The following is a 17,189-nucleotide window of genomic DNA, read 5'->3' as shown; positions in this document are numbered from 1 at the left end:
TTATGAAGGAATTTTGTGGTGTGCCTTCTAAAATCATTTTTTTAGTTATAGGTAGATGCTGACTCACAATTGCATTTACATATCTTCCGACATTTGAATATATTTACCTAGTATGATGTCCTACATGTGTGAATGAAAATTAAACCATCATATTTATAATTTTGTTTCATATATTGTTTCCATTACAGGTTTGTTTTGGTAGCAGCAACATTGTCTCATGGATTCCCTGGTAGATGGGAACCACACTGCAGTGACAGAGTTCATTTTATTGGGCTTAACAAATGATCCAGTCCTTCGAGTCATCCTCTTCATGGTCATCCTGTGTATCTACCTGGTTACCATATCTGGCAATCTCAGTACAATCATTCTTATCAGAGTCTCTTCTCAGCTCCAACATCCCATGTACTTTTTTCTGAGCCATTTAGCTTTTGCTGACATGGTGTTTTCATCTTCAGTCACACCCAATATGCTTGTTAACTTCCTGGTGGAAAAAAATATAATTTCCTACCTTGGTTGTGCCATCCAGCTTGATTCAGTCATTTTTTTTGGGACGGCTGAGGGTTTCCTTCTGGCTGCCATGGCATATGATCGCTTTGTTGCCATCTGCAACCCACTACTGTATTCAACCAAAATGTCCACACAAGTCTGTGTCCAGTTACTTGTAGTAGCTTACATTGGTGGTTTCCTTAATGCATCCACCTTTACCCTGTCCTTCATTTCTTTGTTCTTCTGTGGATCTAATAGAATCAATCATTTTTTCTGTGATTTTTCTCCTTTAGTTGAACTCTCCTGTTCTGATGTCAGTGTCCCTGAAGTTGTTCCCTCATTTACTTCTGGCTCCATTATTGTGTTCACAGTGATTGTCATAGCCGTCTCCTACATCTACATTCTTATCACCATCCTGAAGATGCACTCCACTGATGGCCGCCACAAGGCCTTCTCCACTTGCACCTCCCATCTCACTGCAGTCACTCTGTTCTATGGGACCATTACATTCATCTACGTGATGCCCAAGTCCAGCTACTCCACTGACCAGAACAAGGTGGTGTCTGTGTTCTACACAGTGGTGATCCCTATGTTGAACCCCGTCATCTATAGTCTCAGGAATAATGAGATTAAGGAGGCTCTGAAGAGACAGCTTGGTAGGAAAATACTCTCCTAATGAAGTATGCTATTTTGTAGGACTTTATATAATAATAGTATCCCATAGATACAATAATTAGAAGAATTTATATTTTATTATTTATTAGTGTTTGTGGCTGAGATATATCTATTGATATGTCATTACCTAGTGTGGAGTTTTTCAGTAAATATAGGGGTTCAACTCTTAGAATATATGGAAAACAAAGGGCTGTTAGTTACTTTTAATAACTGAATTTAATTTATAATTAAGAATCAAAATTTATTTACATAAAACAAAATCTTCTAAAAATACTTTTCAAGTATAGTTGTTCTGTGATATATATTAAGGCTCCTTTATGTTGTTATGGTTTAGATCTTAAGTGTTCCCGAAGTTCGTGTGGTAAAGATTTGGTCCCTAGAGTGGTTCTATTGAGAGGTGGTAGAAACTTTGACAGGTTGAACCTAGTGAGGTATCTTTCATTTATTCATAATTTGCCATCATAGTGGGATCCCAGTCCCTTTTTCTTTATCTTTTTTTGCCTACTGAGCATGAGGTAAGTGGTTTGGCCCCACTTCATGTTTCTCCCATGGTGTGCCACAACAGAACCAGAATAAACTCATCACGGATTGAAATCTCCAAAACCATGGCAAAAATAAACCTTTTTTAAGTTGATTATCTCAGCTGTTTGTTATAGTAACAGAAAGCTGATTAACACACATCTCAATTCTTTAGGTTGTGTCCATTTCAACATCTGGTGAACATGAGATAAGCCTGGTAACTATATCCATGACTCAGTGCATTGTAAGAGAAATGATGACATATGACCAGAGATTAAAATGACTGTTTTTTTCTTTCTCATTTACTCATTTACCCCAAGTTATTTTGGGGGATAAATTCTGTGGGCCCATAAAATTTTGGTCTGTGATCCAGATTTCTTCTTTCAGCCTAATAAAGGCATTAGAAGAGAAGACCAGGAGGACCCATCCTTAATTAATCTGTGAATTCCTCTTTCCAGTCAAAGCAGGCAAGGTCCTCTGATGGAATAACAGAATTTTGAGCTTCTAAGGACTCGGTGAAACAAAAACAAACAATAATTTCCAAGGAGACTCAGGTTTATAGTGTAACCAAAAGATCAAACTTTTAGAATGATTTAATGGTCAGACCCACAAATCATGTTGAGGATGCTGGAACAGAATTGTTATTTCTCCTTTGAAATTCTGACTGTCTCCCAGAAAGACTTAATCAACATTCATATGGTAATGTCTCAGTTATTTCCCTTTCCTCTCCCCTCCTTAGTTTTTCAGAAACAAATTCCATGTTTTTGCTGGTAGACCAAGGACATGAAGCTTACTGTTTCATCTATTAAAATTATTTGAGTGATTCTTATATTCTAAGCACTAGTTTAGGCTATTTGGATTACAAGTGACAAGTAGGCAAAGATGGGATTTATGCTCTAGATAATAAAACCTAAAGGCAAATGAGAGGGTAATGAGTAAATGTGAAAGAAAAAAAAGTGTGGGATATTAAAGTGACAAAGACAGGGAGTGAGCAGTTCAGATCTCAGTGATCACATAACACCTGAAAAAGGATGGCAGGAGGTGAGGGTACATCAGGTTGAATTTGGAACTACCATGTACAGTTGTATGAGACCAACATTCCACTTATCTTCATGTCATTTACTTTTGGACTTCTCCACCAAGGTCAGGGATGGTCATTTTAATTAATCCCATATGAATTTAATAAAGTAGATGATAAACTGTTAAGTATATCTTAAATATCACATCAGATCTTACAAAGTAGTAAGGAATTCCATCACCAGAAAGTGTGAGAACTCAGGGAAGTAGACTAACACTAATTTTTTTGCAATGATAGAATTTGACAAATTATATAACCATGGTTATAGACTTAGTGATCTTCTGGGATGATAGAGTCAAAGTAAAAATCTAGGGCATGTTTTAGTGAGAAGTCTCATTGATACACCTACCTTCATTCTTACCTTACCTTCAGGAAGAGGGAAAACTGGAAGTACCAAGTCTTGCTCAGATTTGTATCATGGAGGTCTCCCTGATAAACATAGTTCCCATGAGTTTTTATATAGGATTGCAAGTGATAGCACAGGAAGAGGAGTATTCTAGCATAAAAACCCTGTGACCCTTGATAGAACAAATACATTTAATAACTGTAAAATATAGTTTCAGGTCCCTGCAAAGGTTGTTTAGTGTCATAAAATTGACATTACTCAGGGAAGCATAAGAAATTAAGAGAATGTATTTTTTATTGTCCTCTAAGTCCAGCTGCATTTTATAATTAATCATTTTAGTCATAAGCAATGCTGCATGTAACACAGCTGACATTCACATTTATTAGGATTTAGGAGAAATAGGAAGTTCAGCCAAGGACAATTTGACCTTCAATTGAAGTAGAAATATTCTTCCCCTAAAGGGAAGAGTGCTTGTAATATTGGATCTCAAAGTCATGCAGTTTCAATATAGAATTCTTAATAAATGCACGGCTTAACATAAACAGAGTCAGACAAAAATCACATGATCATTTCAATTGATACAAAAAAAGACTTTTGTGAAATTTTATGTTGTTTCATGTAAAAAACTCTGAAGAAAAAAGGAATTGAAGGAATGTACCTCCACTTAAAAGGCTATATATGACAAACCTATAGCCACCAATATATTAAATGGGAAAAACTGAAATAATTTCCTCTAAAATCAGAAACGAGACTGTTCAATATAGTACTTCAAGCCAGAGCAATAAAGCAAGAGAAAAAAAATAAAAGGGATTCAAATAGGAAAGGAAGATGTCAGTTATCTCTGTTTGTAAATGATATGATTTTATTCTTAAAAGACCCAATGATTCCACTAAAAACTCCTGGATCTGATAAATACTTGACAGTGTAGTAGGATATAAAATAAACATATAAAAAATCAGTGAACAGGATGAAAAAGAGATCATTAAAATAATCCCATTCAAAATAGCCTCAAAAATTAAAATACCTACGTAAACTTAACCAATGTGGTCAAAGACTTTTGCAATTAAAAGTATAAAACATTGTTTTATATATTGAAGAAAATATCACAAGGTGGAAAAACCATGCTCATGGTTTGGTAGAATTATGTCATGAAAGTGACTATACTATCAAAAGCACTCTACAGGTTCAATGAAATACCCATCAAAATTTCAATGTCATTCTTCACATAAATAGAAAAATCAATCCTAAAATTCATATGGACCCTAAATAGCAAAAGTAATCCAGAGCAAAAAGAACACTGGAAGTATCACAATACCAGACTTCAAATCATACTACAGAGTCACAGTAAAAGGTGACTGTAAAAAGTCCAGCTTGGTACTAGAAAAAAAAAAGGCATGAAAACCAATTGAAAGAAGACCCAGATATAAAACCACACAATTATAACTGTTTAATCTTTGACAAATGAACCAAAGACATATACCAGAGAAAAGATAGCAAATGGTGCTAAGAAAACTGGCTGTTTATATACAGAATACTGAAACTGGACCTGTATTTCTCAACCTGTGCAAAAATCAACTCCAAATGGATCAAGTATCTTAATGTAAAAGCTGAAATGTTGAAAATACTACAGGAAAAATGGAGAAAACTCTGGAAGATATAGGCATAGGTAATTATTTTCTGAATAGGAGTCCAATTGCCCAAAAAATAAGAGCAAGAATTAACAAATTAAAAAGTTTCTGCACATCAAAAGAAAATTACCAGAATCAAGACACAACCCACAGAATGGGAGAGAATCTTCACAAATTAGAACTACACTAAGATTTCATTTTATCCTGGTCAGAATGCTATCACTAAGAAAACATATACCAAATGCTTGTGAGGATGTGTGTATGGAAAAGAATCCTCACACACAATTTGTGGGAATGTAAACTAGTGTAACCACTATGGAAATCAGTATGGATATTTCCAAAAAACTAAAAATAGACTTCCTTATGACCCTGCCATACCACTCTTGGACATATATCTGAAGGGGTGTAAATCAATATACAAGAAAGATACCTGTATACCTATGTTTATTGCAGCCTTCTACACAATAACCACACCGTACAAACAGCTGAGTCCCCTAATAACCAATGAATGGATGAAGAAAATGATATATATAGAGATATACATATACATATATGTGTTTGTGTGTGTGTGTGTGTGTGCATCTGTGTGTATGTATGTATGTAATGGAATATTACTAGCCATAAAAAATGAAATTATGTCATTTGCAGGAAAATATGTGGAACTGGAGATCATTACACTCAATAAGATAAGCCAAACTCAGAAGCTCAAATATCGCATGCTCTCCCTCATTTATGGAACCTACACCTAAAATGATGATGGGACATGAATGCATATGAGGTAATGTCGGGGGGGGGGGAATCAGCAAGAGTGCAGAGGTGTAACAATGGTCAAAGTAAGCTGCATATATACATATGAAAACAGCATAACGAAACCCATCAAACGCTGTTTGTAAAGTGGGAGGAGGGAGGTGGAAATGGAGGGAAGTGAATATGTTCAAAGTACACTGTAAGCATGCAAGGAATTGTCACAATGCAATCCCTTTGTACTATTAATGTACACTAATTCAAAAAAATTTTTTAAATGCACTGCTTAGTAGCATAGACAGAACATAAGTTTCCTGAATGTTGTTATTTGAGAAATGGGCTACATGTTATGTGTCAAGAATGGGATGCTCAGAGAAATCATGAAATGTCTTCAAAATTCAGAATGGCAGTCATCAAGAAAACAAATAACAAATGGTGGTGAGGATTTGGACAAAAAAGTAATCCAATAAGGGGAATGTTGATGTGAATGCAAATTAGTACAGCCATTATAAAAGCACTATGAAGTGTCCTCAAAAACCTAAAAATAAAACTACCATATAACCCTGTTATACCACTCTTGGGCATATATCCAAGGCAATGCAAATCAGCATGCACACAAAAGAGGTACTTGAACAGTCATGTTTATTGCAGCACTATCCACAATTGTTAAGTTACGGAATTAGCCTTTATGCTTGTCAATAGATGAAAGGATAAAAATATGGTATATATACACTATGATGTATTATTCAGTAATTAAGAAGAATGAAATTATGTCATTTTCATGAAAATGCGTAGAACAGGAGATCACAATAGTAAGTGAAATAAGCCAGACTCAGAAAGACAAATACTACATCTTTCTCTCATATTAAAAGCTAGATCCGAAGATTTAAAAATGGACATGAAGTTAAATGGGGTACTATTTGGGCGAGAGTGTCCAGCAGGATGTTGCCAGGGGAAAAGAGAAGGTGGAGGAGGGAGGGAAGAATATAGTCAGAGTACTTTGTTTACATCTATGAAAATGTTATAATGAAACCCATTTTAAAAATTGCAAGAAAGATAAAAAAGGGTGAGTGGGAGAGGAGGGATAAGAAAGAGAAAAAGGGTGAATATGATCAAAGTATATTACATAAATGTATGGAAACATCACAATGAAACCCTGTCACATTGTATAATTAATATACCCTAATAAAAATGTGGGAAAAACCAGAGGTACCATTACAGGCTTGGCAGTTCTCCAGTGTTTCTTTGGAACATTCTCAAATCCTTTGACAAAAGTATCTACCTATTAATTGATGAGTCTATACTGAAAACATTAACAAAATTATATATTTTTGGCTAGGAAGCAATTAATAGATGATGAAAAACTAAAATGCCATTTCGACTATAGCAAATGAAAAGGTAGTAAGTTGGTTTTTCAGAATGGATTTTAACATCAATGTTTAAGTAGTATAAGTGGAAAGTCTGAACGATAATAGATAACAGTAAAGATATATGGTATATGTTTAGAACATAGCAATCAATGAATCAATTAAACAAGTATTTTAAAAAAATTTACTTAGAATTGGAAAAAAGACACAAATATCTAAGTTTTCTTTCTTTTTTCTTTGCCCTTCTCATCTCTCTCTTTCTCTCCTTTCTTCATCCTTCCTTCCTTCCTATTTCTTTCTTTCTATCTTTCTCCCCTCTCTTTTCTTTTCTTCCTTTCTGTTGTAGGGCTGAGTGTTGAACATAGGCAGGCCAGGTGCTCTACCTCTACCACTTAAACTATGGTTCCAGACCTTCTTTTTTTTTTTTGGATACAAGTGTTAGATGCTACCTTTGCCCCAACTGGTCTTGAATAATAATCATCCTTTTTCTGCCTCCAGAGGATCTGTGATTACAGGTATGAGCCACTTTGCCCAGCAAATTTGTTTAATAGCTTTCAGTTATAGAAAGTATCTTTAAATATAGTGCAATAAAGCTATATATCAAAAATAAAAAGATAACTGGAAAACCCCCATTTACTGGCAAATGAATTAAGAAACTATTTAAGAAACCATGGGTCAATGATGAAATCAGATTATATGAGGAAATAAGAAAATGATGAGAAAATTTCTATTTATAAAATGTTTAATAGAAATATATAATTTTATAAGGAAATTTGTAAACTTAGATTAATGTACTAGAAAAATGATAAAAATTAGTAAGATTTACATTCATTTCCACAAGGTAGAGAGAAGGAATAACATTAAATTCAGGGTATAGAAAGAAAAGAATACATAGTGGAGGTCTTGAACATAACCATATACTTGTTTCCTTTCAGTGATTTTTGTTGGCCATATTGAGTGAAAATGAAAGGGAAAGTACAGATAATCTAGGGAAGATAAAGGCAATATAACTACAGATTTTACCGCTATAGGTAAGATTATGAGATTAAGGTCCTGCCTGGGGGTTTTGGTACCAGTGCAAGGGAGAGAAGGTATGGGGTATGGGAGAGTGAATACAGTGCATGTTATGTGACATGTATGTAACTAGAAAAATGATACCTGTTGAAACTATTCCAGCAATGCAAGGGGGGGGATAAAGGAGAATGGTGGAGGAGATGAATTCAAGTATGATTTATTGTAAGTACTTTTCTAAATGCCATTATGCACCTCTACCCAGCACAATAATAAAAATAAAATAAAATAAATTGTATAATTTAGATGAACTGAAGAATTTTTAGACAAATAAACGTAGTCAAAACTAACTCAGAGAAAGAAAATCGAGAGATAATTAAAGAAATTTAATTGGCATATAAAGAAGTGCAGACAGAAATGCCTCATTAAAGGTTTTACTAAATACTAATGAAATAATAATTCCAATATTACACAAACCCATTGAAACCAAAGAATGGACCGTTCAACTGCAATAATACCTGGGAAGTCTTTATACTAAAACCAGGAAAGATAAAAGGAAATGGAATTAGAGATAAACTTTGTGTGTGGGTGGGTGGGCGGGTGGGGTGCTGGGGATCGGATCCAAAAGGCTAAGCAAGGACTCTATTAGTAAGCTACCCATCCAGTCCATAATCCAAGTTTTTCCATGAAATTAGATTTAAAAATCCCCAGAATATTAGCAAACTTAATGAGAAATTTATGAATAGCATATATGATTTGCCATTAGAAATTCAACAGGGATATTGAAGTAGTTAAAAAGAAAAGAAACAGAAAACATTCAGCCTAGCAGTACATTAAGCAAAGTGAAAAGTGTGATAAAAGTTCTCAATAGGAAAATACATAAATAGAAGAAAGAACCAGTAAGCCCAAGCACAAGGGATTTTAAAATACAAAGTTTGAGGTAGTACAGGAAAAAAGAATGAAGAGGAATAAGGAAAGCAAACAAGGTGTGTGGGAGGGGGAGAGGGTGGGGGAGGGGGACAGGGTGGAGAAATGACCCAAACAATGTATGCACATGTGAATAAATGAACAACAACAAAAAAGAAGCACAAAAAAAATTAAAGGGAAATATGTAGGCTACTGGGGTTTAGGAGGAAAAATGTCCAATGTACAGAAAGCTTATTCAAGGGAATAACAGAAATCTTCCATAAACTAGAGTAGAGTATAAATATCTAAGTATAGGAAGGTCACAGGTCAGCAGTCAGATTCAACTCTACAAAATCTACCTAGGACTAAGGCAAGTTTTCAAATGTTGAAGACAAAGACAGGATTATCAAAAGAGCAAAAGCAATGATGTACATTACACTTTAAGGATGGTCCAATTTGACTGACAGCCAACTCATATGTGGCATCTAAAAAACTTAATTCACTGAAGTTTAGAATGGAATGATTGTTACCAGTTACCAGAAATTAGGGAATTGTGTGAGGGGGGAGTTGGAGTGGATGGGGAGAGGTTATAGTTTGATAGGAGCAAGAAATTCTGGTGTACAGCAGATTGACTATAAGTAACAATTTCAAATGGGTAAAAGAGAATTTTGACGGTTTTAACCATAAAGAAATGTTGAAGGCAAAAATATGTTTAACCTCATTTAAATGTGAACACACACACACACATATATTACATGGTACCCATTAATATGTGTAATTTTTAAAAACAGTCTTGCAAGCCACAGTCAGCTGAGGACAGATCTCTCTCCTTAGGTAACTCGTTTGGTAATTTAGAGAAGACATTCTCAAAGAAGAGACATGCAGAATGATGGAAACCTAATTTCTGAGTATAAATTCTGCCCAAATCTCAGTTTTCCACAAAAATATTTAAGCCTGGGCTAGACTGGAGATCCATTTCTGGCCTGCATAGAGTAAGATTTATGAGTTTACTGCTATCTTCACTGAATGAATGACTAAATCCAGACATCAGCAGACATCAGAGTCATATGAAACACTGATGACTTGAAAGGTCAGAAGGGGACAGAATTTGGTAGCAGATAATCAACAGGAAATTTGGTGAGTAGCTAAATATAAGGGAACTGCAGGAGGGATGAACTCCCTCTATTGAGGATAAAATGTACAATTAGCAGATGATTCACAATCATCTGGCATCTCCCTAGGAGTCACATTTTAAGGACAGCAGCCTAAAGCTGAAAGAACACACCACACACACAAACTATTCAACCTTGAAAAAAAGAAAATTTTGTCATTTCAGCAGCATAGATAAAGCTGGGGAACATTATGTTAGGCGAAATAAGCTGTTTATTCTTTGTAGTAAAACACTGAATGCTTTACCTTTTATTTGTAAACATGAAGGCACATTCACATTAGTAAACAGGAAGTCAATATTTTAGTGGAGCTCCTAGGCATGCAATAAGGCAAATAAAAGTAATAAAGAAAGATCAGACAAAGAAGAAGTGAAAAAAACTCTGTTTACATCTACCATACCTTTTCACAGAGAAAATTATGAGAGGTCTCTAAGCATAGCATTAGAAATTATTTAGTAAGGTCATGGAAGATACTATTAGGATTAATATATAAAACATAAGCTGTATTTTAAATACTTGATGCAAATAATTGAACATTAGAAAAGGAAAACCAAAAAAGCTCAAAATACTTACTGTTAAACTGTTAAGGTCATGTTAGATTTCTGTATGAGACATTATAGAATCCCAGTGAGAAAAATAAAGGTATAGATAAGTAGAGAGACATACACACTATTCTCAGGGTAGAAGAAGTGATATTATTAAAATGTAACTTTTCAAAATATTAAACTATTCATTAAACTATGATAAAATTATGACAGTATCATTTGTATAGTCTGCTAAGATAAATATAAAAAATGTATGGTTATGTCACCAGCTGGAAAAATGAAAAAGTTTAAGAAAAATGTTTGATTATCTGCAATACATAATATCAAAACTTATCATAAATCAACAGTAATGAAAAGTATTTTCTATTTTGCAATTCATGGGTTCTGGTTCTTGTGTTTTGCCTAAAACTTTTTAAGCTATTCTCCAAAGGAAATATTTTCTCTTACATTTATCTCTGGAAATTTCATTGTCTCATTATTCACATTTCTATGATACATTTTTAGTTAATTTTTAAAATATGGTGTGATGCTTGGGTTGTTTCTTCTTTCCACATGGATATGCACGTGTTTTAGTAGCAATTGTTTGTTGTAGAGTGTGGTCTTTGTTGTCAGGTCTCTTAGTAGGAACTCTTGTGGAAATGGATCCTGTCTAGTTTTTGGATGACTGACTGCATTATTACCATTATGTTGGTCTATAGGGCTGGTGCTGGGATGAAGATCCACTTTAAGGCACACAGAGAGTGGGCCTGTTATCACCTCAAAGGATAGGGATGGTTTTGTCTAGGTCCCTTGGAGAACCCTACTGGATCACTAGATGAGTCCTTAGGCAGTACTATAGAAGTGTGTGTTTAAGAGATCCTGGAACTGAGTCACAGGGCTGCTTCAGGGTCCACAGTTGAGATGACACTTAAGGTCTCTGGTTCTATCTTTAGGGTCACACACATGTGTGTCTTTCAACAAATTTTAGGTCTGTTTTTATAATACCGTTGAGAGATACTGAAGCTGATTTATAGGATCATTTGAACATGCACATTTGGGCCTAGTTTAGTGGGTCAGGTTGCAAGGTAGAAAAAATTTAATGGCATTGTATTACATATTCCCTTGTTGAGAAAAACAGTTCTAGAAGGGACATGGGGAAACTATATGGTGCAAGAAGTAAGGGACTTTGGCCTTGAGGAGAACTTGAGGGTAGACAATGAGGGATGTGTATGCAGAATAAATCATTGAGATATTTTTCTTCCTGGAACTTGACAAAAGAGCTGTAGGAATGTTGAGCCCTAAGACTATTGAGACACATTAAAAAAAAGATTGGTTATTAGGGTTGAGATAAATGTTTAATGCATTTGGCATGTTGTCAACCACCTGAATGGAATGTGGGTGGTCAGATGCCTCAGAAAAGCTTCTTAAATTGTCCTATTGAAGAGTGGGAAGAGAGTTCCAATATACTTAATAAAGAGACAATTATGTGTATAGGGATTTCTAGAACATGCTATTTTTCTGCAATGAAATGTTGTATAAATCAAAGAAATAATTTCCTTCTTTACTATTCTGTCTTCAATCACAAGCTCTTTTAGCTCTTTTTCAATTTGATTCAAAGGTTATTTTAATTGGAAAATACTCTGGCATCATCATACTAACCCCTATTAAGCAGGTAAGTTATTTGAAGTCAGATATTCTTCCGGGAACTAGGAACTCTTTCCACTTTCCAAAGGACAGCATATAATGTTGATTTCTTTAGGGAAGGCCAGCTAGGTCTTAATGAGTCACTTGGTTCCATAAGTCATTTCTGTACAACAAACCCAAGGACCTTTCTCTCAAAGGGACAAGCAGCAAGAGTTCAAGGGGATTTGTCATGTTTGATTAGAACAGTCTGTCTTCCACTATGCACACAAAGAGATCCACCCTTGATCAGTGGGTGCATTCACTGGTTCATATCGTGGAATATTTGCTCCCTCCCCACTAACTATAAAAGTAAATGGAAAACATATACTTTTTAAAGTCCTGTTTGGAATTTAGCATGAATAATTTTGCTTCTAAAAGGTAAGTGAAACATCAATATATTTTAGTTAAAATGAATTTCCACACTTCAAGAAGAAATAGAAAATAAAAGAACTGCTTTCACTAATTTTAGCTTTGACTCTCATGGAAATAGTGTGCTCATCATGAAAGGCTCTGGGTAATGGTTGTTCTGGTGCCACTAGACAGTTTGCCCAGGAGACCTGAGGCAGAGCGGATGGTCTGTGTCAGCCCAAACCATTGTTAGGATTGAGCAGCTAAGGATATAAAAAGGAAATCGGAAGTAACAGCCTGACACTTACGTTGAATATGGCTCAGAGTGGTACACTCTATAGTCACAAGTGACCAGTGTTTTGAAGGAAAGTATATTTGAGTGGTCAGAGTCCCTAGCTGAAGTTGAGAAGCACAAATGCCAATAGTGGAAAACCCTAGTCCTTAAGTGGACACTTAAGGAAGAGAGGGCAAAAACCAGTCATCATATTAATCATATGAATGGCACAGCCCTGAATAAAGAAGGCATCAAATATGCATTTCCAAGTTTACACTGATTTGTGATGAAAAGCCCCAGACATGCTGAAAGAAAAAAATTATACTTCTCAAAAAGTTGAAGAATTGAAAAATCTCCAAATAGTTCATTTTTATTTAATTATAAGCATTAGCTCTGATGTATAACCAGATACTTTGTGCATTTTACAGATATCCACTCCCATATCTGATCCCATAGATCGAACCCAGGTCTTTGTGCTTATGCTCTACCACTTGACCCAAGCCCACAGCACTTTTTTTTTAACATTTTGTTTTTGAGATAACTTTTCTCTGGTTGGCCTAGAACTCGAGATCCTCTTGTTTCTGCCTCTGGAATATCACAGCCAGCCTGAAATTATTTCTTTTAATCTCAGAACACATTTGCACTATAGGGACAATTCTATCCCTTTTACAAGTACAATGAATGAGAATCAAGCAGATTACTCCAGTTAATATAGTTGGCCAGGATCTATAGTGTCTGAATCCCCTCTCCATGACTCTGCAGCAGCACAGATTGACTCATATGGTGTCACAATGAAAGGAACATCACTGCACTGAGCCCTATATGAGTCAGAAGGCAAAGAGCACAAATGCTTCTCAGTTCTTGACCTCATTCCTTAGACCAGGGTATGTTCCGAGTCGAAAAAGGGGATTTCAAGGGATCTGAAAAGCATGCCATATGTGGAATGACCAGAGAAGCTATATGGATGCTTAATTTTAGAAAAGCAAAAGCAATGGAAACATAATAGCTATTTTAAAATATTTCAGTGCTTTTATATAGAAAGTAGCTGGTTTGTACCAATAAACTTGTGGCAAGAAATTGGTTAAACTAATAATTATTTTTAAATGATGAAGCTAACCAAAAGGCAATAAACTACCTGTTACTAAAGTAACTTAAACTCACTCAAGATCAAAGAAGAAATAGAACACACTATTTAATGGGCTGCAGGTTCTTAACTATAAATTTATTTGCACTTTAAAATTCACTTAGTCAAAGACCTCAGTCTCATCATCAGAGAAATGGAACACTTACTTATTCTAAAAGAAGAAATTTAAGGAATTAAGGCATATTAAAGACATTTAATACTGATGTTTATTATTTCAGAGAAATGTTTAAAATCTTAAGAACTATAATAACATTGTTAGAAAAAAATATGTCTCTATGAATATTACATGCAATGGCCTAGAGTAGAAATCATAAAGAACAAAATTGTATCAAGAAACATGTAATAGGGAGACAAATTTGGTAAAGTAATTGACGATGGATTTAAAGACTCTGTGAGAGTCATGCTAGAGTTTAACATCTGTTCGTATAGAATTCCAGTTGTGAAGATTACTCACAAAAATTGAGAAATATGTCACTGATAATATTAAGTAAAAATATAAATTAAAATGGAATAAACAAGATGGTTATTACTATAATATAGCCCCAAAATAAAATAACTCTGGATGGATTGCTAGTCATTATATTAAATGTTTATAGGAAAGAATTTTTAGTTGCTAAATAGTATGCAAGACAATAAAAGAAAATGCATGCAAAAATTTGTAAATCTAAAGATCTTACCTAGTGAGATTTATGTGAAATGAAGGACAAAAAAATGGACATAAGTAAAAATTTCAAACCCTGAAGCAATTCCTAACTAAACTAATCTTATTTTACAATATTTGATAGACATTCTGTGAAATTACTTGCATTCTTTGATTTTTTTTCTTTTTCTTAATAGTTATTTTATTTTGGCTTTTAGATTTAGGCCTTTGATCTTTTTTTTTGATGTTTTCATTTTGTGTATTTTTATTTATTTATTTATTTATTGTTTTATTATTCATATGTGCATACAAGGCTTGGGTCATTTCTCCTCCCTGCCCCCACCCCCTCCCTTACCACCCACTCCACCCCCTCCCTCTCCCTCCTCATCCCCTCAATACCTGGCAGAAACTATTTTGCACTTATCTCTAATTTTGTTGAAGAGAGAGTATAAGCAATAATAGGAAGAAACAGTGTTTTTGCTGGTTGAGATAAGGGTAGCTATACAGGGAGTTGACTCACATTAATTTCCTGTGTGTTTGTGTTACCTCCTAGGTTAATTCTTTTTGATCTAACCCTTTCTCTAGTTCCTGGTCCCCTTTTCCTATTGGCCTCAGTTGCTTTTAAGGTATCTGCTTTATCGATACCTTTCTTTTGTAATTTTCACTGGATATTTAGTATGTTTGTGAATACTTTTTGTTTCTACACTAATTAATTATAAATATTATTTGTCATTAATTATGTTTCCTTAGGATTTCTTCAAAACACAGGAACTTTGTCTTTGTCCCAACAAATGGGAGCACACACAGAAAGCACTAAACCCATGAATCAAGATACAGCCATGAACTCAACAAACCAATGAGCAACAGGGAGCAACTTGGTTTAGTGTGCTCATTATTGCAAATTGTAATGATAGCCTTACCTTGGCACACAGAACAAACTTTTTCTAATGTTAAGAAAAATAACTGAAAGTGTGATTATTTTTTAAATTGTTATAATGCCATTACCATGATACTTGATTCCATTTGTAGAATTCCTAGTTCTGGTAGCTAAGAGTTGTAAATAGTGACATTTCCAAAATGAATGATGATCAGTTAAATTTGATTCAGTGCATTATCAGGCAAATCTCAAAAACTATGTTTTATACACATATATATGCATGCAGGTGTAGCAGCACCTGCCTGTTATCACAGCATTTGGAAGACTGAGGCAGGAAAATAATGAGTTCAAGGACAGCCTGTACTACAGAATGAGATTGTGTCTTAAATACATATACATACATATGTATGTATATGTATATATATATACATATATATGTGTATATACATATTTATGAATATAGGTGCGTATATGTTTACATATACATACACAAATAAATAAATATATATGTATGCATACAACTATTCAATGTGCTAAATGGCATATTAAAATAAATCCAGAGGGGAAAAGTTCTTGGACATAAATGTATCAACGTTCTAATGGTTAAACGTGTCATACTAGCCACATTTCAGAGGAATGTTTCCTTTGAATTGTCAAGTGTTTTTTTCCCAACATAGTGACATTATTTTTATTTAAAAACAAAAGAAGCCTTCAGCTCTACCTCTCTTGTAGTACTTTCCATTAACTAAACTTCATTTCCTTCTTGTCACTGAAGGATGATTTTCTAGTTGAGGAACATAAATTTGTTCATCTCTTGTTTCCACAGAGCCTGCTCATGGCACACATCATGCATACATTCTACAGGTTTTTTTTCCAACACATACTATGCCCAAACACTTAGTATTAATAATGTAAGGGGAAAAAAAACTATGAGTGATGAGAATAAAAGGTAAATAAGAAAACAACCATAACCCAGGATTAACAATGGCAAGTTGGACACCTGCAAAGTGATTATCTACACCACAAAGAAAGTTTATCAGACTAACCTTTATGAGTCAGAGAAGGCTTTGGAGGGAAAGTAATATTTAAGGATAAGAAAAAGTTATTACTTGAGTAACATTAGTTGACAGCGATTCTGATTTGGGCTGTCCCAGTCATGGTGAAGGATCTGAAGTTTCCATCCTTTGTTAGCCATTATTGCAGGTCCTGGAGTTTCGCATGGAGCGGTCAGGGCCAGGATCAGAGGGCCCCTCTGAGGCATTCATATCCATTGTTGTCAGCTGCATGCGATTTGACATGGTATGAGAGTGCCTGATGTTGAGAACCTTTACAGGTGTAGTGTTCACAACAGTTGTGTTATTCTTTTGTTGTTGTTATGGTGGGCAATTTCCCATGAGCAAATGTTAAACCCTTTCCCCAGCTGTGCCAAGTCCATTGAATTCTTTAAGTTGAACTATCTGCCAAGGTTCAACCTAGAACTAGGTAGTGGTTAGAGACAGATGCTGTTCCTCTCAGTTATGCTGGGATGATACCTTCATGGCAGAGCACCCACAGAGTCCTGTGCTTGGCCTCCAGGCATACCCAGAATAACAGCCCTTCAAATGATAAAAACAACAATGAATAGCAGCAACAACACAAAGAACACTCATGAAAAGTAAAAGAATATGTGAAATAAAAATATAAACAAGAGAATATAAAAAAATATTTTTCTTTTTTTTCTATGTCCCTCATATGTTTTTTAAATTGTTAAAAAACAATTTAAGATTGCAA

At 34.7% G+C, this 17,189-nt stretch overlaps 1 protein-coding gene across 1 annotated transcript; it reads left to right on the top strand.

Annotated features, from left to right (window-relative positions):
- The first annotated feature begins 216 nt into the window (after window positions 1–216).
- LOC109680807 (olfactory receptor 5P6-like) lies at window positions 217–1,162 on the top strand. The gene has a single exon (XM_020155490.2). The coding sequence runs from the start codon at window positions 218–220 to the stop codon at window positions 1,160–1,162; it is 945 nt and encodes a 314-aa protein (XP_020011079.2). The 5' UTR covers window position 217.
- Window positions 1,163–17,189: the final 16,027 nt, after the last annotated feature.

Source organism: Castor canadensis, chromosome 1 (genome assembly GCF_047511655.1).
Source record: "Castor canadensis chromosome 1, mCasCan1.hap1v2, whole genome shotgun sequence".
NCBI lineage: Eukaryota > Metazoa > Chordata > Mammalia > Rodentia > Castoridae > Castor > Castor canadensis.
This window is presented reverse-complemented; position numbering and strand designations above follow the sequence as displayed.

Excerpts from the sequence above, each read along its gene's own strand:
- LOC109680807 (XM_020155490.2), top strand. The coding sequence starts at position 218 with ATGGATTCCCTGGTAGATGGGAACCACACTGCAGTGACAGAGTTCATT.